Below are 25871 nucleotides of genomic sequence, written 5' to 3' on the forward strand. Positions count from 1 at the left end.
CTGTCTGGGGGTGCAGACTCTGGGGTGGGGATGGGGATAAGAGGTTTGGGATGCAGGAGGGTGGTCCAGGTTAGGATCAAGGGGTTTGGAGAGCGGGAGGGGGATCAGGGCTGGGGCAGGGGGTTGGGGCGAGGGGAGAGGCTCACGGGTGCAGGCTCCAAGCGGCACTTACCTCAAACGGCTCCTGGAATCAGTGGCATATCCCTTCTCTGGCTCCTATGCGGAGGCGCAGCCAGGCTCTGCAGGCTGCCCCATCCACAGGCACCACCCCTGCAGCTCCCATTGAAGTGCCAGAGGGGAGGATTGGAGCGCATAGGAGCTGGAGCAGGGCCATGCCGCGGCTTCCGGGAGCCGCATGGTACGGCCCCTGACCCTGCGCCCCAGCTGGAGCACTGGAGCGGGGCTGAGCTGTGTGGTGCGGGGGGCCCCCGACCCTGTGCCCCGGCTGGAGTGCCGGAGCAGCCCCTGACCCAGCGCCCCGGCTGGAGCTGGGCCAAGCCGAGTGGTGCAGCCTGCGACCCAGTGCCCCAGCTGGAGTGCCAGAGTGGCCCCTGACCCAGCGCCCCACCTGGAGCGCCGGAGCGGGGCCGAGTCGCATGGGGTGTTGCCCGACCCCACTCCCTAGAGGGAGCTGCGAGCCAGCTTAAAACGGCTCGCGGGCCGCAGTTTTCCCACCCCTGCACTAGGCCAGTAACCCTGTCAAAGAAAAATTAGGTTGGTTTGACATGATTTGTTCTTGAAAAATCCATGCTGGTTATTCCTTATAACCCTATTGTCCTCCAGGTGCTTACAAATTCATTGTTTAATAATTTATTCTAGTATCTTTCCAGGTATCGAAGTTAGGCTGCCGACTTGAATATCTAAATATTCTTTAATCTATTCTTTTCATGTTTTGGCTTGCATTCTTACCACTTGTGGTTAATATTAATTGTGTTTGTATAAAGCTGTATTAGCAGTATTATACAGTATCATGAAGTCACTTGGTAGAAAGCCTAAACATTAATTATATGTATACAGTAAATAATAGTAGGTAGTGTGATGTGAGAAATATGAGAAATATTTGTACAAGTAAGGGCTTGTCTATACTTACCGCGCTGGTTCGGCGGCAGGCAATCGAACTTCTGGGTTCGATTTATCGCGTCTAGTCTGGACGCGATAAATCGAACTCAGAAGTGCTCCCCGTCGACTCCGGTAATCCTGCTCGCCGCGAGGAGTACGCGGAGTCGATGGGGGAGCCTGCCTGCCGGGTCTGGACGGCAGTAAGTTCGAACTAAGGTACGTCGACTTCAGCTACGTTATTCACGTAGCTGAAGTTGCGTACCTTAGTTCGATTTGGGGGTTTAGTGTAGACCAAGCCTAAGAGAGGACCTTTTCTAACTCTAAAGTTATGAGCTTATGTGAGGCCACTCTGCTTTTGATGACTGCTATCTTACTATTTATATTTAAAGCAAAGGGATTTTCCTGTGGCTCAAAATGTGCGCACACACACAAGATTAATATCATATATAAATTTTCATTCATGGATCCCAAAACACTATCTGTAGATTGTATTCTGTTCTTACATTTTTAAACATTTTAGTTCTCTTCTTACTTAACAATTTTTATATAATCTCTAGCCCACTTTGGTTCAAAATAAACAATATATTGTACCAACCAAAATATCACCCACATAAATTGTATAAATACATATACGTCATTGTGCCAATGCAGATTTACGTAACTGTCACAATGACTCGAGAAATGGCAAAATTTCTCAGAAAAAAGCTCCCCTCTTTTCCTACAAAAAAAATCTATTACTGTTCCTGAAATAAAGCCAACTGTAGGCAATAAGGGCAGAGTTCATGCAGCACATAAGGAAAAAGATCTTGTTGAATGTGTCTCTTCATTGCTACAAATTATCTAAAAATTCCCTTTCCAGAAATACAAACAAATTATTAATTGAAATGCTATTGCTGCCAACGTCCTTTCATGCAGAACATCAGACAAGCTTGTTTAAAAAACCACTTGAGTAATATATTTAACCAGAAACTCATCCACGGAATTGTCTTCAATGTGAATCAGACTTGCAAACTTATCACGCAATGTTTAAATAAAAAAATTACTCCAGTTTCAGAAATAAAAATGGACTTTGCCAAGTTCAGCAATAGTTCTATCCCAAAAGGATAACATGTTCAATTTCATATAAACAGATTATCCCCTTGGACCCTCTTAGTATTTGCATTTGAATGTTTCTTAAGAGTCTGTAGCATTTATGCTTATTTTCTGCCAGCATTAGAGTATACAAACCTGCTTTGCATATTAACCATCGAGCTTAAAAAATTGTTTTTAAGATCTAACTCTCAAAAGCAGACCCCAAAATATGTAGGGCCACTTAAGTCTTGTTTCTCTAAGCCATTTTACTGTAAAGAAAACTATCATAAATTGCCAAAGTAAATACAAATTAAATGAATGTTTTACTTGTGGAGCAATTCAGAGATTGAAAATATTCACATCAGGGCAAATAGGAGTCACTGATTGGGGCTTGAAACATATAGGGCAGTGACTTAGGAATTTTAGATCATAAAGAGAATAGTTTGTTACTATGATTGCATAGTATAACATGTTTTAAAGGTGCTAAATGAACTATTGAACTGAACATTCACCATTTTGTCAAAGTTTCAGACAGAAGTAGATGTACTCACAGTACATTTTTTTTCTCAGCCTAATAAAGCAAGAGCTGTTGTTTCATTCTGAATCAAGTATGATTTTTAAAAGCATAGTTAAGATAAAAGGGTGGTACTTTCAAAAGCACCTAAGTGAGTCAGGAGTACAATGGCTTTCAATGGTACTTAGCTCTTAACTGAGTTATGAGCTTTTGAAAATCCCACCCCAAAGACATGCATTGAAAAGCCTGTACAGCTAATCATTTGCAGCAGATTATTGCAACTGAAACTGTTTTTTAAAAACCAATTTATTTTGCTTGCTTTATCAAGTTTGGGGGGGGGGGGAGGAGGTTGCATTTCCTTGGGCCTAGCATGTGTAATAGGACCAGTCAATTTCACTATTTGGTTCTCATGCATTGGGGCGGTGGGGAGGAGGGGTCTGTATGTCTTTCCAATACTCCTAGGAATTATTTACATTTTAAAATAGTCTTCACTTGGGGGACAGGGAGGAGGGAAGAAATTATTATTTTAGGTTCCATATTTCCAAACCTACAGCCCCCTTTTAAAAATAAACCTTAAGCATGTGGTTCTGTTCAGCAATGTGTCTAACTTTAAAATAGAAAAATGTTAACTGAAATAGTCAATGAGTCTGATCATGATCCCACAAAATTAATACACTGTTCTTTATAATAATGTATATAATCAATCTAATGTAGGTTTTGTATCATGCAAATATTTTCATACAAGCAAAACAAAAATATTTTACAAATTTTAATATAAATATAAAAAAGTACTTAAGTTAACAGGATACAAAAGACAGCTACAAATTATGGTGAAAATGAAGTTGTACGGGTAAATAATCCCCTATTAAATAATATATTTTATAAATGAGTGTAATAGGACATTATATAATATACATCCACATTATATTTTAATCTTAAAAGGTAGCCCATATAATACATATGTGTTAAATGAATTTGGTTTACCTGAACTCCTTTCAACCCACATAAGAAGTAGTTGTGCCACACGGGTTTGGTTTTGTTAACGTGAATGTTATTCACACTAGTACTGAAGTCCCTGCAAAAACAGATATAACACAAAGTTTAGTTCCATGGCTTATTGCTGCCATCTGCTGATGAAACAGCAACATTTAAATTTTGTCCAGGACATTTTTTTTTATACAATACATATTACATTCTTTTCCTCTGGCTCTTCTTCCACCTTATTCATCGACTGTACAAAAAAGCTGTTTACTAGAAACATTGCTAATACATCAAATTTGGCCCAAAAACTAAGCTTTGTAAAAACAAATTATGAAACTGAACACCAAAAATGATTTCATGCCTTTTAAAACATTCCAATGGAAGCAGCTTTTTAAAACAAACAAATTACCTGCAAAGTTTGCATCCCAAATTTTGCAACGTTGTGCTATAACCAGAAAAGGAAACTGACTAGTGTATTTTCTGGCAATGCTGAGAAAAATGAGATAAGGCGATTGGTTTTGTTTTTAAAAAACATCTACCACACTCTGGTATTAAAACACAAATGCAATTTTTCTTTCTTTCTTTTTAATATTCTAAGTGATCAGTGACAGAATAGGTGTGAACATTTGTATTTTTTAAATATATATTTTATAACAAAAAAGCATCCTTTTGAAGATACCTATGTGACCAGATGTCCCGTTTTTAAAGGAACAGTCCCGTATTTAAGCCCTCCTGCAGGTGTCCCGACTTCTTCTTAAAAATGGACAAATTGTGCCATATTTTCTGTCTCTCCTCCCACCCCCCTCCCCCCATCAGTACTGGTGGGTCCTGCTGCTGGCTGGATCCATGCTTGCCAGCTGCCCACCCATGGGGGAATCCAGTGGCCAACGATGGGGGTAGGTGTGCAAGGCTGGTGGCAAGGCGAAGATGCAGCGCACGGGGCCAACTGCAACCCCCTGCTGGTCCGTCAGCGCAGCCCCCGCTGCATGCGGGCTCTTGGCAGGGCCCCGCCCCCCCTCCCATTTCTGGCTGGCATTGGCTGCACCCTGCAAGCAGCAGTGACTGGTGAGTACAGGCAGGCGCCAGGCAGCGGCCGGTTACATGTGTATTCTGCTGCCCACCCCTCAGCCTTTTACAGGCCCCCTCTCTCGCTGTCCTCTCCCTGCTTTACCCCTTCCCCCTCCCCCCACCGCTCTGCCGCTCCCAGTGCTGTGCGGAGAACTAGCCCCTGGTCAGAGGGCTCAGCTCACCAACAGCCTGGCCAGCAGGCTCCTTCCTTCTTCCACTGCCTCTGACTGGGCCAGCAGCCCGGGAAAGTCCAAGACTCTCCGGCCCAGGGCATTGGCCAGGAGGAGCTGAGCCCTGTGTGTGCCAAAGCCCCCCGCAGCACTGGCATAGGGAAGCCTCTCCACTCCTCAGCTAAGCTCTTTCCCAGCCTGTTCACGCCCCAAGCCTACAGGCTCCACAGCAGCCCATGGGACAGGAGCTTAGAACCCTTTTTACCCCCCACCCTTCCCCGCCCTGGGTCCTGCCTCCAGGAAGCGTGGGGCTGCTCCACCCATTAAGCACCTTCCCCTGCTGAGGGCCCTGGTGCACAATGCATCCTTAGGGCTTAATTCCTTCCTGCCTGGGCTGTAGGGGGATGGGAGAGAGGAGACCGGACAGGAGGCGGCGGGGTTATGTCGGTGGCCAGCAGCAGCCTGGAGGTGTTAACTGCCTTTCAACACTGTGCGGGCAGGAAGGGACAAGCTGCTTCCAGCCACGGGGAGGGAGAATGGGGAGAAAGAAGAAGAGATGAGCTCTGTAAAGACATGGGCTAGGTCATCCCTTGCCCCCCACCCGCCGCCCATCCCCTGCGTCTGGAAGCAGCTCCCATCCCTGACCTTCCGCACAGTGCCAAAAGGCTGCTGCTTGTGTGAACCCTGGCAGAAATCTGGGAGGGCGGGGGAATGTGGCTCTCCGTGTCCCCTGCCCATGTGTTGACTTAGGAAGATGTGGTGCCAGATCCCAGGAAAGGCGGGTCCATCCCGGGGGCCCAGCCAGGCATGTAAGGCGGAGAGGGCCGGGCAGGAAGGGTCAGGTCAGTTAGTCTCACACACACACACACAAACACACACACACACACACACACACGTGCGAGATGTATGGGAATGTGTGTGTGTCACCTCTCCCTGTGTGAACCCTAAAGCCTTAAAGATAAGAAAGTAAATAAAAAGAATCCAACTATGCCATATTTCTTTTTAACGGGGGCTCAGTCAACCTGATGTTAATTTGAACATTTGTACTGCATAGTTCTGATTGCGGTTGAACTCTCTTGAATAGGAGTGATTTTACCAGGTGTCCTGTCTTCAGCACAGAGAAATATGTTCACCCTACCTATGTGTATTAAGATTTTCATTATTTAAATAGTGCCAAGTGGATTATAACCATGGCCCTCAGCAAAATGAAGCTAAATTTTGCAGAAGACCCTGACCTCTGCAGCAGTTTCATATCTGTTAACAAATGAAAGGTTTTTAATGAACTAAATCTGAATATGAGACACAAAATCAATACAGAGACCCTGAATTATATATTTAGATATTAAATCCAATTTAGTTACACTGCCCCCCTCACTTTCAGTTTTCAATGTGCTGCAGATTTTTGTGTGTACAATGCCTAATGGCATCACTAAAGATGTCGCAGGAAAGGTGGAGATTTTGGGGCACAGTTAGGGTATGTCTACACTCCAGCTGGGAGCGAGCCTGTGAGGCTCATGCTAGATAGGCTTGTGCTAGTGGGACTTGAGCCTGTATGCTCAAAATAGCAATATGGATACTGTGACTCAGGCTAGAGCTTGGGAACTCAAGCCTGGGGGACTGGGTTGGCTTGAGAGCCCAATCCACATCACTCATACTGCTATTTTTAGCACACTAGTTCAAGTTTCACTCCAAGATGCAGTGTAGACGTACCATTAGGGTGTTGGAAACTGAGGAGGTGTGGAAGGCAATACAGGATTAGCTGAACAATTCTGCTACTCATACTATCTAAGGACTCAGGAAGAAGACACTATCTCGGTTTAAACGCAGCTCACATTTTCAAGGTTGCCTTCATAACCGTAAGGGCTAGAAATACAATTTTCTTAAAAGAGGAAAATTTTGTTTCAGAATCATAATTCTGTGGCAAGTGGATAAAACAAATTCCATAGCAAATTCTTCAGCTACAGAAACATGGAATACACAGGTCTTTGATTATATTCCTGTATTTTGCTAAGTTAGATAAAAATTAAAGCAGCATAATGGAAATAACTTGGTCAAAAGTCTCTATTGAATCAATTTAAAATTAATCAGTAATGCAGAAGGGGCTTGACACAGGTGCACTACTCCAATTAACACTGCTAGAAGTTAGGTGTCTGCATCAAGAGGGAAAATGGCACCATGTAGTGTATAAAATAAAGTGTAGTTTGTACTGGCAGGACTATAAAACATGCATCCAAAGGGTCCAATGCTCCCTTGTGAGGAGTGAGTTTCAACTCATAGGTTCCTCTTCATTCTTCTATTATAAGAAAGGCGGGTTTTCCCTTCTCCATGCTGGAACAGGTGCCCCTTATACTGCAGACCCCTTTGTATCCTCTGCACCACGTCTTTAATCTCATCTTTCCCAAGTCATTTCTTTAAACCATCCTCTTTCCAACAGTCCTTTCCACCTCAGAGAAATGTTAAACTAGACAAGTGTCAACCCCATTCTCCTTCAAACAAACATCAAAACCAGATCTGGCTCTGCCTAGTAATTGTTTACCTACTGGCTAGGGTGCCATTCAGGGAAGCATCCCTATTCAGGACCAAACTTATTTAAGCACGTGCTTAAGTGTTGTCCTGAACAAGGATGGGCGTAAACATATACTTAAGTGTTTCCCTAAATCAGAGCCTTGGAGAAGCAAAAGCCTTAAAACAAATAATTATCATCCCTACAAATGTGCTTAATAAATAAAAATACATTTTAAAGCTTGCTCTACACTCGTAAACCTTAGTCAGGATTTCTTCTCCATTACTTTTGAGCTAATCCACTGATGTGAGTGACAGCTAACCGAGGCAGACCTGAATTTACTGCTTTGGACACCCCAAGCCACTTAATATTTGCATACTATAATTCCAATAGCAGCCTCTCTCACTGACATATTTTATACATCAAATGTAAACCTGTTCTATGCTGTGGCGGTAAGATGTCATCCAGGATAACTCTCCGAATTTTTTACTGCTCCTCCTTCACTTTAAAATGATAAAAGTCTTAAATCTGAATACAAGAAACTATTCCTGCACTAAATTTTGTAGCTAAATGACTTTTACCCTGGTTTTGAAATGAGCCCATATTGCCCCCATTCCGTGCAGAGGGGACATGCATTATTCAAAAGGAAATGTGCATTATTTATAAATACGAGTCAGATTTATACCACATAATTGGGCCCAACTGATGCTGTCTGTGCAACAGAATCCCAAAACAGAAAGAACAAAGGTATTCAGAAGGTCAGGAAAAGCTAATGTTGATTTTTCAAACACTAGGGGCTAAACTGGTGCTTTCAAGCGACAATCTGCACTGCAATGGCATCTGTAGAGGGGCTGTGCAGCAGCAGGAATCTCCAGAGGCATTTTGGTTGACTCAGCAAACATTTTCCAGATGCTAGAAGGGAGCAGGTGCTCTGTCACCCTTTTATAGGCTACGAACCGTGTGCTTCCTAAACTGGCTTAGGCCTGGTCTTCACAGTTTTTGCACCAGTATAACTATATCCATTAGAGGTCTGATTTGTTGTTGTTGTTGTTGTTTTTTTAACCAAAATAGTTATGTCGATACAACCCTAGTGGGGTCTCAGTTATACCAATATAAAGGAGCTGTGCCTTATACTGGCACCGTTCATTCTCCTTCCCATAGAGGAACACCATTATTGGTATAAAACACCTTTATATTGATATAACAACAAAGGGGAGTTTGTACCACTTTAACTAGACCCGTACAGTTAAAGCAGCACAACTTCTCTGTGTAGATAAGCCCTTAGTCTCCTGGCCAGCGTGAAACAGTGGCAGAAGCTCTGCTCCCTCTTTGAAGAGTCTACTCCCAGCAGTGGCACCAGATTTTCAGAGTCTTTGCTAGCATTTTACTTGGTCACTGCATTTCTAGTCTGAAACGTCTGACCTAGTTCTAACCAACGTTACATTTTCATCTCTCATGCTTAGAATTCACTAACTTTATTGTTTCATTTGTGTCTTCAAGTCCAACATTAATTGAATTCAATCTTTACAGCATTTTGGAAAGGTTAACATTAAAAGGAACAACATAGCTTGCCACATGATGTACAATCTGCTATTTTTTCAAGCTCAACTATATACAACAGTACCATTTAATGGGACCTTGTGAAAAAGGCAACATTAAAATATTTGTAGACAGTTAACACCAAGATGGGGATGGTGGTTAGTTTGGGTGGTACAGAGGGTTTAAGTAGAAACAATGAGATGAGATTAAGATAGAGAAAATTCAGGCTGGATATCAGGAAAATATTCCAGTTTGAGATCTAGCAGATTGTGGAATAGTCTCCTAGAGGAAGAGGTGAAAGCCCCATCACTCATGACTTTTGAACACACACAAAAAAGCTAAGCTATTTGAACAACAGAAGAGAAAATGTTTATCTGGAGTGATGAGAAACATGCCATTGCTGGGTTCATTTAAATTTGTTTTCTGGATAAGCCCCCCAAAAAACAGGGATGACAATCAGTATGTGTAAGTTGTTGTTGTCTGTGATAGGAAGTAGATTTGAAGTCCATTTATCTCCAAAATAAACATCTATCAGATTTTCTTTGTACCTTTCATTCTTTATATGACAAAGCAAAACAGTAAAAATTATGTGATTACATTTCCTGGCTGTTGGGATAAAGGAAAATTATGACTTCTTGGAGTGCACAATGCTAATTTTTGAAACCTCCTCAAACAGGAACTACAAGAGAAGTTGGCTTTTTATTTGTTACATGTCCCAGAGGCATAAGTCCTTACCAAGCTTGATACAATATAGTTTAAATAAAAAGGGGGGAAACCTATTTGTAAAATGAACAACGACGCTACAAAGATTTGACGTTTTAAAGCTACTCTGAAAATTACATCAATACTGAAATCATTTCTTAGGACTCTTTTGAGCAATTTGATTCTTGTTTTAGCTGCAGTGGTTTTTGCATTTCTGTAGCTTACCAGTTACAGAGCTAAACTCTTATTTAGAGGAAACTCAGACTGAGCCTGAAACTGTAAGGTACTAAGGGTCTCTAAAAAGTTGATCGGTTTCCTCAACACTTACTGAAGTCTATGGCACCTTGCAGGAGCAGAGCCACTATTCCTTTCTCTATTCTCTTGCTACTGGCTTTGGTCAAAGCTGGGGAAATTGAAGAACATCTGGTTCACATAAACAGTGCATTAGAATACTGTCCCCCCACAATGATTCAGGTTCAGGTAAGACCCTCTGCAGTTAAGGAGGAGGAAGTAGAATTTCCCCTTCATTGCTAAAGTGAAGCTTCTGAGTTTTATTTGCAGATCACCTTTAAAACTCAAACTAAAGGAAGCACAGTATACTGGAAAGTGATGTCCATGTATATAAATAGAAGGATTGACAATGTCTACACAGCATTTTGGAGCAAGCGAGAGTGAGCCTCCCAGACGGGGTTGACAGACTTGGGAGACTCCCTCCTGTTTGCTCCAAAATGCAGCCCAAGCTCCAGTCCAAGCCACAAATTCAAAACACTGTCTATACGGCTATTTTTAGAGCACTAGCATGAGCCCTGCTAGATCATGTCTGTCAACACCGGCTGAGCAGCTCGCTCCCACTTGCTCCAAAATGCTGTGTAGACATACTCAATGTGGACAAAAGCGCTACAATGACATCACTCAGTAGGTTTGTCATGGCACACCCAAATCAGCCAGTATTGACACATACTTCTGCCCTTGCCTCATGCACAGCTAAGGCACCTTACTCATTCACACACCGTCCAATATATTTGACCAGTCACTAGCATTTTTTCTGTTTACGACACGTATTGATCAAATCATTCTTTATCTCTCTTTAATCCATGATGACACTGAGAACGCTCGGGGAAATTAACCTCTGCTGCAAGGTTAGACTCCAGAATTCCTATATCTGTATATAAAGTACAGAGGAGCTTGCTCGTGCAGTGAGAAATGTCCATGTGGTTGAGGTTTTTGTTGTTGTTGTTTTTTTGTCTTAAATGATATTTAAATCTTGTTTCTTCTGGACAATTTGGCTCTCTGCAGCAGGATTTCATCACCTTGTCTACTGAAGCTTCAGTCTGTTGTCTCAAGTTTAGGAACCCTTTACTAATGACTCTTTGATTTCCTAACTACAAGGCTTTCCTACTGTGCCATGAGATGGATACCCAGCTGATGGCTATTATCCTGTAGTATTTCCCCAATTCCTTTGAAGTTTGGTCAAGATAGTCTCTATCCTCATATTCTTTACTATGGTGGCATTAGACTAGTGAAACCTCAAAAGGTTGCACAGTTTTTGAATAGTCCTTTGGTCCAACTGATCTCAAAGGGCACCTTGTCAGCAGAGAAGCTTTTACGATCTGAAAAGGTAACTCTTTGCAACTTGTTCTGTTATCACTTTCCTAAAAGTTTAAATGAACTCTCCAGGGTGAAACAGGTTTGAAACATTGTGAAACATTTTAGCAGTCTGTAAAATCAAGGTTGAGCTAAGAAAGGGTAACTCTATGGAGACTTGTGGTTATCCCTCATTAGCAAAAGGCACATGCTTTTCATTCAGCATATGCATAAACCCTAGCTCTATGACAGATTGGTAAAAAAGACACAGCAGCTCAAAGGCAATTGTTGGTAGCAAAATGCTCAAAAGTGTTGAAAGATATATTCCTTTTTGCTTTTAACCAGGAGGGCCACAGTGAAGCAGAGATGCTGGCTGTTGTATGTAGAAAGCTCTCCTAAGCCAAAACCATATGAGTTCAAATAGAAGCCAAAAGAGCTACAAAAATATATTGATTGTGCATGCTATTTTAATTCAAGAACTATAATTCTAGGTTTAGTTTCAATTGTACTTGTTTTAATAGGGGGCTATTTAGGTTCTTACTTGCTGTGCCAAGCCCTGGCTCAAAGACCAGTCTATTCAAAGTGCTTAAATTTTCTGTCACTGTTTCATTCAGCACCTATCAAAACAGCTTTTCCCCTGCAAATATAACATGGCCCTAGAACTCATGTAGCATCTGAATGTAAGGAGAGTGGTAATCAACTTAAACAACAGGCCTGTTTTAATTCTGGAATCCCTCCCTCTCAACAGTCAAACCTGCAATGAAAAGGTTTCTGAATTTTGTAGGCCAAAGTGGCCTTCTGAGAGAAGTGCTGTGCTAGGGGAAACCTGAACAGAGAGGTGGAGGAGATAAGTAGTAAACCTCACCCTCCCAGACAGTGTATAGAACTAACTAGAACCAGTGACATTCCATCTGATTAGATTTTGTACCATTGAGAAAACTGTTGTTGTTGTATTTATAAAAATTCATATACACCTTTGCTATACCATTTTATACAATTAATATATCATCGCATGCTGTGAGCCTGTCAGATTTCACAAGCTAAACAGGGTCAGGTTGGGCCAGTGTCTGGAAAGGAATATTTCAAGCAGCACCTGGTTTCTAAAGGAAGTACTGTTGGTGCTTCAGTAGGTGGCACTCTGCCCTTTGAGCATTTCTCTGCATATGATGTTGCACTTCTGAAGACACTTACATTGGTTTAAACTTGGCTTTTACAACTTTATCTTGCAACTGTGGTGCAATTGGATGATGAGTGCATTATAAATTAGTATAAGAAATGAATAAATTAATACTTACAAGTACAAAGGGTTTGTATTGGCTAGTTGGACAACTTGAGTGTTTACAGGTTCAACAGCTATAAGTATGTCTTGCTCTATAGCCATAGGGAGCACAGCATATCCACAATAGTCTATATGTTCTCCTAGAAAACAACAACATGATAACAGAAAATTAACAGCATTTTGGAATAATCCTTATTTAAGAACACTTTACTAGATGCCCAAAAAGCCCACAATTGAGGACGAAATCCATATGGGTTAAAAAAATGACCTAGATTATAAGGAAAGTGAAGGAAGTGATAAAAAACAATAATGAAATCTATAACTAATGCAAGTTGATAGTCATGAATATAAATCAGAAACTAAGAATTGTAGATAACAGATAAGGGAAGCAAAGGGACACACAGAGAAATCTGGGGCTAGCAGAGTTAAAGACAATAAGGAGGTTTAAAGTATATTAGGAACAAAAAGAATCCTGACAATAGTACTGGTCCATTACTAGATGGAAATGGTAGAACTATTAATAATAATGCAGAAAAGGCAGAAGCGTTCAATAAATATTTCTGTTCTGTATTTGAGAAAATCACAGATAATATAGTATCCTCATAAGATGATAAAATTCTTTCCATTCCACTAGTTTCTCAGGAGGATGTTAAACAGCAGCTACTAAAGTTAGACATTTTTAAATCATTAAATCTAGATAACTTGCATCCAAGAATTGTCAAAGAGCTGGCTGAGGAGCTCGCTGAACCATGAATGTTGATTTTCAGTAAGTCTTGGAACACTGGGAAAGTTCCAGAAGACTGGAAGAAAAGAAAGCTAATGTTGTGCCAATATTATAAGTATGTCAGTCTGACATTAATCCTGGGCAAGATAATGGAGTGGCTGATACAGGACTCAGTTAATAAAGAATTAAAGGAGGGTAATATAAATAATGCCAATCAACATGGGTTTATGGAAAATAGATCCTGTCGAACTAAATTAGTATCTTTTTTTGAGGAGATTACAAGTTTGTTTGATAAAGACAATATAATAGACTTCTGTAAGATGTTTTATTTGTACTACATGACCTTTTGATGGGGAAAAAAGTAGAATGATATAAAATTAACATGACACCATTAAATGGATTAAAATTTGGCTAAATGGTAGATCTCAAAATATAATTGTCTACGGAGAAACATCGTCAAGTAGGTGTATTTCTAATGGGGCTTTCAGCAATCTGTTCGTGGCCCTGTGCCATTTGATATTTTCATCAGTGACCAGGAAAAAACATAAAATCATCACTGATAAAGTTTGAAAATTATACAAAACTTGGGGGAGTGGTAAATAATGAAAAGGACAGGTCACTAATACAGAGTCATCTGGATTGCTTGGTAAACTTGGCACAAGCAAACAATATGTATTTTAATTCAGCAAAACGTAAATGTGTACATCTAGAAACAAAGAAGTATGCCATCCTTATAGGATGGGGAAAGCAGTAACTCTGAAAAAGATTTGAGGGTCATGGTGGATAATCTTTTGAACATGAGCTCCCAGTGTGATGCTGTGGCCAAAAGGACTAATGCGATCTTGGGATGCATAAACAGGGGACTCTCAAGTCAGAGTAGAGAGGTTATTTTACCTCTGGCACTGGTGCAACTGCTGCTGAAATATTGTGACCAGCTCTGATGTCCACAATTCAAGCAGGATGTTCATCAATTGGAGAGGGTTCAGACAATAGCCAGGAGAACGCTTAAAGGATTAGAAAACCAGCCTTATAATGATCGACTCAAGGTGCTCAGTCTATTTAGCTGAACAAAGAGAAGGTTAAGGGGTGACTTGTTTACATGGGGAACAAATAGTTAATAATGGGCTCTTCAATCTAGCAGAGAGAAAGGTATAACATGATCCAATGGCTGAAGTTGAAGCTAGACACATTTGGAGTGGAAATAAGGCGAACATTTTTAACAGTGAGAGTAATTAACCACTGGAATAATTTACCAAGGGTCATGGTGAATTCTCTATCACAGGCAATATTGAAATCAAGATTGGATCTTTTTTAAAAGTTATATTTAAGGATTTATTTTGGGGAAGTTCTAGGGCTTGTATAATATAGAAGTTCAGACAGGATGATCACAAAGGCCCCTTCAGGCTTTGGAATTTATGACTCAGCAGCAGAAGAAGAAACATCCTTGATTCTAATGGCTAGTGTAGGAGTGCAGAATTGCTTCATGTCCTAGACAATTTCTGCCAATCATTTCAGAATATACACTTTACAGTTCTTATTGTTAAAATCCCAACTGATAGAGCATCCAAGCTTTACATTTCTATAATGTTTTTTTGTAACCTTCATTTCTTTTTAAACCTTTATGTTCTTTAACAAAACTACAAGGTGATAGATGGACTGTTATCTGGCAGTTAGAGCAGGAAGACTATTTGTGCTTGATATGTAACTGGTAAAATTAGCAAGACAAGCAAGTTAAATTATTTCCATTTCACCTGTGGTTAGCATACCACAAAGATCAATGCAATACATAATTCCCCTTCCCGTGACAACTTCTGCTCATCTGAATGATTCATCACTCACGGCATAAGGCTTATGCAGGAATTCATTTTTCATACCATATCTGGACTTTTCCCAGGAAAATACTAATATTTAATCATCATTAATACAATTGTTCATAACATACAAAATAAAGAAAATGGACATAGCAAGTACCTTCTCTCTTAGGAATAATATTCAGTCAACATTTGTTCTCCACTTTAATTATATTACATGACAGATGTTCATAGAACATCAAGGTGTAAATTTTAATTGACTGCACAGCAGGCTAATTAATGTTTGTAATTGGGGTGACCAGACATCCCGATAAAATCGGGACTGTCCCGATTTTGAGGAGTCTGTCCCACGTCCCGACCGAAGAGAGACCGCTATTTGTCACGATATTTTGTCCCGTCTGGGACTTTGGCAGCAATTCGGCGGAGGGTCCTTCGGTCGCTGATGGTCTTTGGCGGTATTTCAGCGGTGGGTGCTTCTCTCTTTGGCGAGAAGGTTTATTACCCGCCGCTGAAATACCGCTGAAGACCGTCAGTGACCAAAGGACCCTCCGCCGAATTGCCACTGAAGACCCAGACGGGTAACTGTAACAATTCAAAAGATGCCCCCTCCCCCCCCCCCCGCGGCGGTCCCGATATTTTCGACTTATCATCTGGTCACCCTATTTGTAATGTGTACGTGATGGGTGTACAACCCCCACACTGGGTCCAAAGGGGTTAAAGGACAATACTGGCCTCACCTAGCCCTGTCCCTCCAGACCTGCAAAGCATGCTCCAGCTGGAGAGGAAGCTTAAAAAGGAGTAATGCACCTCAGTCAATGAGAGGCTGGGGAGGAAGAATCTGAAGGCTCCTGGACAAGGGTGCTGAAAAAGCCTCCCTCTGGGGAATAACGGCACGCTGAGTCCAGTTGGGACTGAAGGTTTAGTTGTCTTTTCTTTTGTTATGTTATATTGGCGCCTTGGAGGAGAGACAGATGGTAGAAGGTGACCCAGAGAGGAGCTGTGACCCAACTCCATGGAGCTGGACACTGTTGAATCTCATAGGGCTCTGGGTGGAAGCCAGTGCAGTGAGAAGGCCCAAGGTCCCCTACCCTGCTGCAGATGAGGCATAAGCCACATTCCACTCTCACTCCCCCTCTGATAAGAAAAGAGCAAGGACACTGCAACCTGAGGGGAAGCTAAACCCATCCTCAGGTGAGGAACTGGGCAGAAAAGCCTTCGTACTGAGGGGCGATACTGGGTGCACTACCCGCTAGACCACCTGGCCCTCTGAGAGCTCTATTGCACTGTATTTGCCATGATCTATAGCAAAAACCCTTTCACTGAGAAAGGTGCCTGACTGGCTCGTTATACAGAGAACTGAACTCTAGACAGGGCATGATCATAAAATAAAAATGGGTGTCTCCAGAATGAAGCCACATTTAAAAAATAGGGTATGAAATAACCATATTTACTCTCCAGACTAACTTGCTATTCTAATCTCTATGGGCTCAAATGTGTGGAATTTCTATAGAATGAGGGAGGGGAAACTACGGCAGAACATGTCCAGCTCTCATCAAAATGTAGTACTGTGTGCCAGGATGCATCACCATGTCTGAAGATTTGAACTGTGGTGGTGAGAAAAGATGTGGGTTGATTTCATGATACCATCTTACAAACTACAACTGCATCCCAGACCTGTCTGAGACTGAGCTGCAGAAACCATGGCAGGGAAATGAGTCCTAAACTTGACCAGGAAAGACATTTTTAGGCACTGATTCAGAAAAGCATTTATGTCCTTAAGTCCATCCCTATTCAAGATAGCACTTAAAATATAAAATTAAGCATGTCGTGAATAAAGATGATGTCCTGAATTGTGACCTTAATGTGAACTACAGGTTGTAATAAGATGCAGTTAAAAGCTAATGAAGTAATATTTTCTCCTTCCCATTTATGACTTCGTGTCAAGCACAGGCACCCCTTGACCAAAAATAAAAAGAACACAGTCATTTAGGTTTGGAACTTGCCATAAATTTAAAGAAAATAATATTCTCCTTTTACCTATTAAGTTGACTCGCCCTGGTGCACGAGCATAAAACTTGGGAGCCGATCCAAATTTAGAAATAAACATCTTCTTCAGCTTCAGCAATCTGAAAGGCAGGTTGGAATCCTTTAGAAGGAATACATTGGAAAACACAGGAAATCCATGCACCCCTGGGGCCTGGAAGAAGCTAGTGCCTGTGAAATTGGCTGATCACATTACCCTCCTTCTGCTAGCACTACGCACACCCAACAACTCGGGTTGTCAAAGGCAGCAACAGGCGATGTAAGCAACTACATTGACCTAAGTACTACGCCTCTTGTGGAGGTGGCATAGCAGGTGCGTTAAGTCGTTAGGAGGACATTGTAGTGTAGACACTTACGCAACTGTCTTACGTTGACCTAACTCTCTAGTGTAGACCACGCCCAAGTCCAGCTTGCCTGGGTGGCAAGATAGACTGGAATGCTGAAGGGGACTGTCTGTGACTCCGTGGTAAGACTGTTATAATGTTTTAGGAGTTTACACTTGTTATTGGGTTGGTGAAATCTAATTATGGAACACACAACCAGTTTGGGATCTCTTCCCTGCTTCTTGACAGTCTGCCCTGAGGTTGGCACTCATGGTCATGAACCACTCCAGACACTGTGATAATTCCTACATTTTCAAAAGTGACTAGTGCATCAATGTTTGGACACCCAACTTAAAAATCCCTAAAGGGAAGGTGATTTTCAGAATCTAGGTGCTCTGCCGTTCTGAAAATCAGGGCACTTTAATGTGTCTTAAATTTGTCAAAAACTGAAATATCCAGAATCAGTAGCAAGTTTTGAAAATTTAGGTATTGGTCTCCCAGCAAGTTTTAGAAAGAAGTTATTGTGGCACAAAGAAGATCAGACATTAGGAAAATGATAGAAAGGGGAGAAAGGAAAGTTACTATTTCATAGAAATATTGGATTAAATAATATTTTGCACTTCTATGGCACCTTCCATCTGAGCATTTCCAAGTATTTTAAAAAATTTTAATTAAATCTCCCAACACCTACGTGAGGTAAGTATATTTATTCCCATTTTACAGGTGAGAAAACTGAGCCAAATAGATGTTAAGCAGCTTGCCCATGATCACCAAACAAGTGAGTGGCAGAGGCAGGAACAGAACCCTGGAGTCCTGACCCTCAGCTTCTGCTCTAAACACCACACAACAATCCCCCTGCCAAACTTTAATTTCATGTTGCGCTAAACCACAGTCAAATCAGCTGTTTTTCCAAAATTGCATATGCTACCCCTTCCATAGGAGTGGAGCCCGTAGATATACTACTGCTCTGGATTTGTGGTTTTTAGTTGGGGATAGGTCTGGAGTCAAATTGACAAAAATCAAAATGATAAAACCAATTTCTGAATTTATATAATTATGTACAAATACATGCATGCAAAAACTATAAATACCATGTCTTAAGCATCAGCCTATATTTCCCCCATGACTTATACAGCCAATACCTTCTGTACAGTGTCCCAGCAACTGTCCCAAATGGTTTTCTCAAATTTTCCTCTGATTTTACCTAATAGCATGAAAGTTTCATTGGAAATAAAGATTTGAAAAATCACTGTTTTATAAGACTGTGAAGAATGCTAGCTCACTTTCTGTGTTTGTAAACAAGTGATTCCCTGAGTATCACACCAAGGACAGTGAGTGGGTGGATGAAGGATGAGATGGGGCTAAGTCATTATCCTAGTGCAGCACAAGAAGCTGTAATTACTGACATGATAGTGAGTCACATCAAAACAGCTTTGAAGCAATGTTGGTTACAAATCAGCCTGTTAACTTTCTTTAATGGCAGCAGCAAATTAAAAAAGCTGAAGTGCAAGAAGTCAAGAAGGAGAAAGGAGAAACCATCTTTAAAAATGTCATGAAATGGCTATTACACTGCTTCAAAAACCTTTCTGTGTCTAAGGAAATGGGTGGCTCGCAGGCACCTAGCCAATTCAATGTATTTTGTAGCCCCTCTCCTAAGAACAAATGCTGTAGCATGCTCTGGAAGGATTTCTACCTTTAGCCCTAGACTCAAGCTTCAAACTTAGTCAATGCAAAGAGCAAGCAGGAGTAGCAATGGAAAAAAAAGATGTTATGACACTTCACAGTAGATTAACTTTAGTTTGTATCCCTTTGTAAACTTTGTACCCTTGTCTTGATCCATATTCTAAATATTTTAGCAAATCAAGAATTCTCTAGTCATAAAGCTGTAAAGCAGTGCTTCTCAAAGCCGGTCCGCTGCTTGTGCAGGGAAAGCCCCTGGTGGTCCGGGCCGGTTTGTTTACCTGCTGCGTCCACAGGTTCGGCCGATCGCGGCTCCCACTGGCTGCGGTTCGCCGCTCCAGGCCAATGGGCTCGGTGGGAAGGATGGCCAGCATATCCCTCGGCCCGTGCCGCTTCCCGCAGCCCCCATTGGCCGGGAGTGGCGAACCGCGGCCAGTGTGAGCCGCAATCGGCCGAACCTGCAGACGCGGAAGGTAAAAAAACCAGCCCGGACCGCCAGGGGCTTTCCCTGAACAAGCGGCGGCCTGACTTTGAGAAGCACTGCTGTACAAGATACTGCCATCTGTTGTGAATTATTTATTAGACCTTTCTGCACTTTAATTGCTTACAAATGAAAACATAGGAATTGCCCTGCTAGATTAGACCAGTGGTCAATCTAATCCAGTATTCTGTCTTGAAAGTGGGCAGTACCTGATACTTTGGAGGGATATGCAAGAAACCTCCTGATAGACAGTGTGTCCAGAGGGAACGAGTCTTCCTATCCCTCTTCAGTTGGTGATTGGCTTATGCCTTGAAGAAAAATATTATCCTATTAGATCTCTAAATGTTCTCATTTTCCCACGTCTATTTCTTAATTTCTTCACACTTTTCTCTTGTCTTGACTAGCCTATCTTTCTGTTGTCATCTGCCAATTTTGCCATCTCATTTCACAACCCCTTTTCTGGATCATAATCATGATAATGCCTCTTGCAAATATTGTCCATGGGGAAGTTTGCTGGCAGAATACTAGAAATTATGTTAATGTGAGATGCTTGTATTCCTTGTGTGTCTGTATCCAGAATGTCTCTTTGGCTTAGAGCTATTTTTATAGTGGTGTTGGTGTCTAAGTCTATGCCTACACTGTGTATCTTACAATGGAGCAGGTGTGCTGCTACAACCACGTCGTCGTAAGATACGCAGTGTAGATGCTCTTTGTCACCAGGAGAGAGCTCTCCTGGCAACAAAATAAAACCACCTCCAACAAGGGATGGTAGCTTTGTCTTTGGGAGAGCGTCTCCCACTGACAAAGCGCTGTCCACACCGGCGCTTTTCATCGTTAACACTTTTGTCATTCAGGGGTGTTTTTTTCACACCTGTGAGTGACACAAGTTTTAACAAAGGAAGTGCAGTGTAGACATAGCCTAAGAACAAACAGAGGTAACTGGGATTGAGTTATACTGATTAATTTATTCTCAAAGGCCTGGTCTACACTAGAAAATTAAGTCGGTTTATCTACATCAGTGAGGGATATGAAAAATCCACCCCCTTGAGCACCATAGTTAAGCCTACCTAAGTCCCTGTGTAGACAGCGCTAGGTCGACAGAAGAATTCTCAGTGAGGTGGATTACCTATGCCAATGGGAGATTCCCTTCAGCCGGCATAGGTAATGTCTACACTGAAGCACTACAGCACTGCAGCTGTGCCGCAGTAGCATTTTAAGAGCAGACATACCCCAAGATGTGTTTTGTAAGCAAGAATAGTCTCATCTCTTTGTAAACTTTGGCCAAAATGTTGCAACATAGGTGCTTCCATTTAGGTATCTAAATCAGATCTGATTTTTCAGAGTTGCTGAGCAAGACAACTCCCATTTGCTTCAGCTTTGCACAGGCAAATTTGAAAACGATGGCCTTTATATGTGAATTAAAATTAAGTGAAATGCAGTGTGCTCTGACTGGCGGAGGTCCAGTTTAGAACACACCTCTTCTCTGAATGCTAACATAAATACAGAGGTTTACGGGACTTGCTCATGCATTCTTCTGCTGCACAATGAGATTTAGCTTTCCTTATAACATTTCCAAACAGAGCAGGCCTTAGACCCAGGGGCATGGAGAGAGGTGGTCCCTCTTTTGTTAAGGAATATTGGAAAGGAAGGTGATGTGGAGTAAATTTTCACTGCCTTTTGGGTTGGCTTTACAATGTTCAGAATTCCTAGGGATGACAGGGTTGGAGCTTAGAGCGGGGAAGGAGAGAAAGATCAAGGACTGGGTTGCCAGCCCACTGCCATAACAGAAGAGGGGAGTGGGAATCCTGAACTGGTTATGAGTTTCCTCCCCCTCTACTCCCCCATCAGGAAGGGGAAAGAGGGATCTGGCCCGGTTGCTCTGCTGCCAGAGTCTCCCAAAGAGATTATGGATTGCACAAAGTCTCCCTTTCCATCTGGTTAGCAGCAGTTTGAGGGTGCCTGGTCACACTAATGGTGACTTTCCTCCCACTCTGGGGGAAGGGCTGGTTAGGGCAATCAGAGTCAGGGTAGCTCCCCAAGTGGCCGCTTGTGCTTACTGGCAGTGGTGCTGGAACAATTTGTATAGTGGGGGTGCTGAGAGCCATTGAACCAAACTGTAAACCCTGTATATGATGGAAACCACTTCAAGCCAGGGGGTGCAGCAACCCCCCCCCCATCCTAGTTCCAGTACCTATGCCTAGAGGCCGACCACCCTTCTGGGAACAAATGAAAGGCTTCGGGGTCCAGGGCCGTGGAGCTGGCGCCCTTCAGCGGCACTTGCCGTCCCTGCGGGACAGACGAGAGACCGGACACAGCCTGCACTGGGGACGGCTGCTGCGCCCTCAGCACCGGCCACTGCCCGCCAAAGCCCGGGGGAGACGCAGCCGCTTTGCAGCCCGTGTCTAGCATCAGCAGCGGCTAGCGCCGGGGCCGCTGGATGCGGCAGCCCCTTGCCCAGCTCGCAGGTCGGGCTCCTGCTCTCCGAACGGGCCCGGCTCCAAGGCCATACACCCACCCACCTGGGCTGCTCCGCCAGCTGGACTGGGAGGGTGGCGGGGGCGTCCGAGGCCATCCTCGGCCTCGCGGGACTGTGCGGGGCCGCAGAGAGGCAGAGGCAGCGGCGGGCTGCCTGGGGCCGGGACCGTAGGCTGCTATCACGGGACGAGGAAACGTCTCCCTTCCTTCCGGGCTGCGGGGGAGCCCTGCCTCCTCCCCGCCCAGGTCCGGGTGCTCTGGGCAGGGCTTGTGCCGGGCAAGCCCCTGCCCAGACATCCAGCAGGGTTCGGACGAGCGCCTGAGCACCGGCTCCTCCCCACCTGTGTGTCTGGCTTTGTGCCAGGACGTTGTTTGACGCTGATGTGACAACAGGAGCGGAGGGTTTTTTTTTTAAATGTCTGCACCAATGATGTGTAAGATCTCGGTGAAAGACAAAGCAAATCAATTCCCAAGGAGACGATCTCTCTCCCAGCGAACCAGGACTGACAGCTCTGTGCCTTAAAAACATACAATGTAATTGCAGAAAAGGGCAGCATGACTCAATGTCTTCTCTGAACAACAGCCACGAACAAGGTCACTCCCAGATCTCTCCCCCACAACAAACCCATACAGTGAAAACACAAAATGAACATTAACGGAGGAAGCAAAACGCCTTATCCTGAAGGCGTTGGTTTTTTTATTCTGAGGGTTTGTGTTATGTGTGGGTGTTTCTATGGTGTGCTGGATTGCCCCCCCACACACACACATTGGAGTAACTGATTTGTTCAGCAACAGGCTGATGGCTATTATTATTTGTTATTTTATCCTACTATTTCAATCCATAAAATCCAAAAGGTACCTATCCGACAAGGCTATAAGTGCCCTAACATAGATAGTATTGTATAGTGTCATTCAAATTTCTACAGTGTGGACCAGGGTTCGGCAACCTTTCAGAAGTGGTGTGCCGAGTCTTCATTTATTCACTCTGATTTAAGGTTTCGCGGGCCAGTAATACATTTTAACGTTTTTAGAAGGTCTCTTTATATAAGTCTATAATATATAACTAAACTATTGTTGTATGTAAAGTAAATAAGGTTTTTTAAATGTTTAAGAAGCTTCATTTAAAATTAAATTAAAATGCAGAGCCCCCCGGACCGGTGGCCAGGACCCGGGTAGTGTGAGTGCCACTGAAAATCAGCTCACGTGCCGTCCTCGGCACGCGTGCCATAGGTTGCCTACCCCTGCTGTGGACTAACTCCTCTGGTGAATAACAACAATCCACTCTTCACATCAGTCATCCATAAACTATCGAATCCTCATTCCACCCCTACTCCAACTGTGCAGAAGGCATGAGGGCCTTCCAGTTTGCTCAGAAGGTTGACAAACCTGGGCTCTGGCAGACCAACAGAGTAAGTGAATTCCAATGTTGCACTTCGGCTTCATCTCGTGTCCTTGTCACAAACTAGATGTTTTTACAGAACTGTGCACAGGGCCGGCTCCAGGCACCAGCTTCTCAAGCAGGTGCTTGGGGCGGCCGCTCTGGAGAGGGGCGGCACGTCCAGGTATTCGGCGGCAATTCGGCGGATGGGCCTTCACTCCGCCTGGGAGCGAAGGTCCTCCCGCCGAATTGCCGCCGCAGATCGCGATTGTGATTGCGGCTTTTTTTTGTTTTGTTTTGTTTTGGCTGCTTGGGGCGGCCAAAACCCTGGAGCCGGCCCTGACTGTGCACAAGCAATGGCTCTTTCCATCACTGCAGCAAGGTCCTCCTTTGTACAGGTCATCCCAAAGAGTCGGCAAACGAGCAGGTGCTTCATAGTTTGCATTTCACCATATTCACATATTCGTGCCATTAGAGTAGCCCCATTTGATCGTATTAGTAGTTGATCTGCCAGTTTGCGTGCACAGGCGGTTCAGGCATGACCATGTTGACCAGTCTGTATCTGCCCCTCCAGGAAGGACCTCCTGGGATTCCAGATCTATTTCAGTGCATCCAACTCGCATAGTCTTTCATTCCATAATATCAATTGTGCCTTGCAGTTGTTGTATCCAAAGGCACAACAGTGGTTATAAAACTCTTTCGCAATTTAAGGTGTTTGATTACTCCTGTGTGACCATATAATGGATGCCTTGGATCTTCCATCTGCCACGATCTTTCCCTTTGGCTTGCTACTGTCCTCCTGGTATCGGGTGGCGCAATGCCAGCTAGTAAGTAGAGGCTATCCTTTGGTGTTGGCTTTAGACATCGTGCTATTCCACAACAACTGTAGTTTAGAACAGGGTCTAATTTCTTAGCATGGATGGATCGTTCCCACACTGGGCATGCATACTCTGCTATGGAATAGCACAAAGCGATTGGAGTGGTTCCCAAAGTAGCTGGATTGTCTCCACACTTTGAGGTGACCAACTTTCGGAGGATGTTGTTACGGGCACTAACTTTTCCTTTCGTCTTCTTTACATGTGCTTTTAAGGCAAGTATCCGGTCCAATGTCATCTCCAGGTAGACAGGGTTCAGGTGATTAGCCAGTGGGATTCCATCCCAGATGATATTTAGTTTCCGCTTGGCTTCTCGATGGCGTAGGTGAAAGGCCATCACCTGTGTCTTGGCTGGGTTAGCACAAAGCTGGTGTTTATTGTAATAAGTTGGGAGGTTGCTCAGTACACATCATTCTATTCTTGACAGTAGCAAAGTCCATCTTCTGTGACATGATGCATAGACCATGGCATATATAAAGCTCCTTGTATTGCTCTGTATGGGCTGGTCACTGGTCAGGATTGGTGCTAACACACTGCCCTGTGACAGGCCATTTCGTTGTCATCTCCAGTGGCTCCATTTCTTGCACAGTTCTACGTAAACATGTCTGTTCTCCAGAAGAGATCGGACAAGCTGCACTTGGTGGTAGTCGTGTCATATCGTAGACTTTGGCAAGCAAGTTTTGGTGGTTGACTGTATCATATGCCGCTGATAGGTCTACGAACACAGTGCCTGTTATCATCCCTTTCTCAAATCCATTTTCTATATGCTGGTTAATATTTAATATTTGGCCAGTGCAGGACTTTCCTGATCTAAATCCAGCTTGTTCAGATATTAGATGCTGTTCAATCTGAAGTGAGAAGAGATTGAGAATGAGGTGTTGGTAAAGTTTATAGAGGTGGCATAGACAGAGGCCTGCGCGGATACAAAATTTGTGTCTGCATCCAATGAGCAATTCTCAAAAATGGTCTGCGGATATCCGCAAATGCAGATATCCGTGGATTTGCAGGGCTCTAGGCATAGAAGTGATATTGGCCACAAGTTCTTTGGGTCAGAGGCATCCTTCCCTGGCTTCAATAGAGCTATTACATGGGCTCGTCACCATAATTTAGGTATTCTAATTCAGAGGCATAATACCCATAACTTGGTTGCAGTACCAAAATGCTTAATCTGCTCCACGCATATGTCTTTGAGTCCAACTGCTTTGCCGTTCTTCAAGTGACTTTTTCTGGCATTGAGTTCATCTATTGTGTATGGTGTGGTGAAATGATCTTCTTCCAGATCAGTTTGCTGTATAACTAATATTTAGGCTGCTTGTTCAGAGCTTTCCCATTGAACAGAAGCTGGTGTGCCACCAGATTGGCTGTGATGTTGTGGTGTTGCTCTACTTTCTTTGGATCATTATTCAACTTGCGAATGGCCAACCATGCTTCCTGCTAGTGTTCCTTCAATCAATTCTTTCCATTTCTGTTGCCTTTCTTCTTGAAGCTTGTTAGTTAGGGCTGTCCCTGCTGTGATAGTGTTTTCCAAGAAAGGATCTATTTGGAACATTTGTTGGTATTTTTTATATCTGGCTATTAGCACAGGAGTAAACCCTGGTATGTGCTCAGTTC

The 25871-nt window shown here is 43.1% G+C and overlaps 1 protein-coding gene across 3 annotated transcripts in view; it reads right to left on the bottom strand.

Moving 5' to 3' along the window:
• GALK2 (galactokinase 2) overlaps positions 1-22445 on the bottom strand; it is a 70114-nt gene extending 47669 nt beyond the window's left edge. For 2 of the 3 annotated variants that reach the window (XM_005304004.5, XM_065558150.1), the window contains exons 1-4: positions 22052-22340; positions 17043-17131; positions 12487-12610; positions 3629-3719 (exon numbers count right to left, since the gene is read on the bottom strand). In XM_005304004.5, coding sequence (XP_005304061.2) covers positions 3629-3719; positions 12487-12610; positions 17043-17131; positions 22052-22104 — 357 coding nt within the window. In that variant the 5' untranslated portion in view covers positions 22105-22340. Of the gene's footprint in view, positions 1-3628; positions 3720-12486; positions 12611-17042; positions 17132-22051 lie in introns of all 3 variants that reach the window. The other variant, XM_005304003.5, reaches the window with a different exon arrangement.
• Positions 22446-25871: the final 3426 nt, after the last annotated feature.

Source organism: Chrysemys picta, chromosome 10 (genome assembly GCF_011386835.1).
Source record: "Chrysemys picta bellii isolate R12L10 chromosome 10, ASM1138683v2, whole genome shotgun sequence".
In the NCBI taxonomy this organism is placed as follows: Eukaryota; Metazoa; Chordata; order Testudines; family Emydidae; genus Chrysemys; species Chrysemys picta.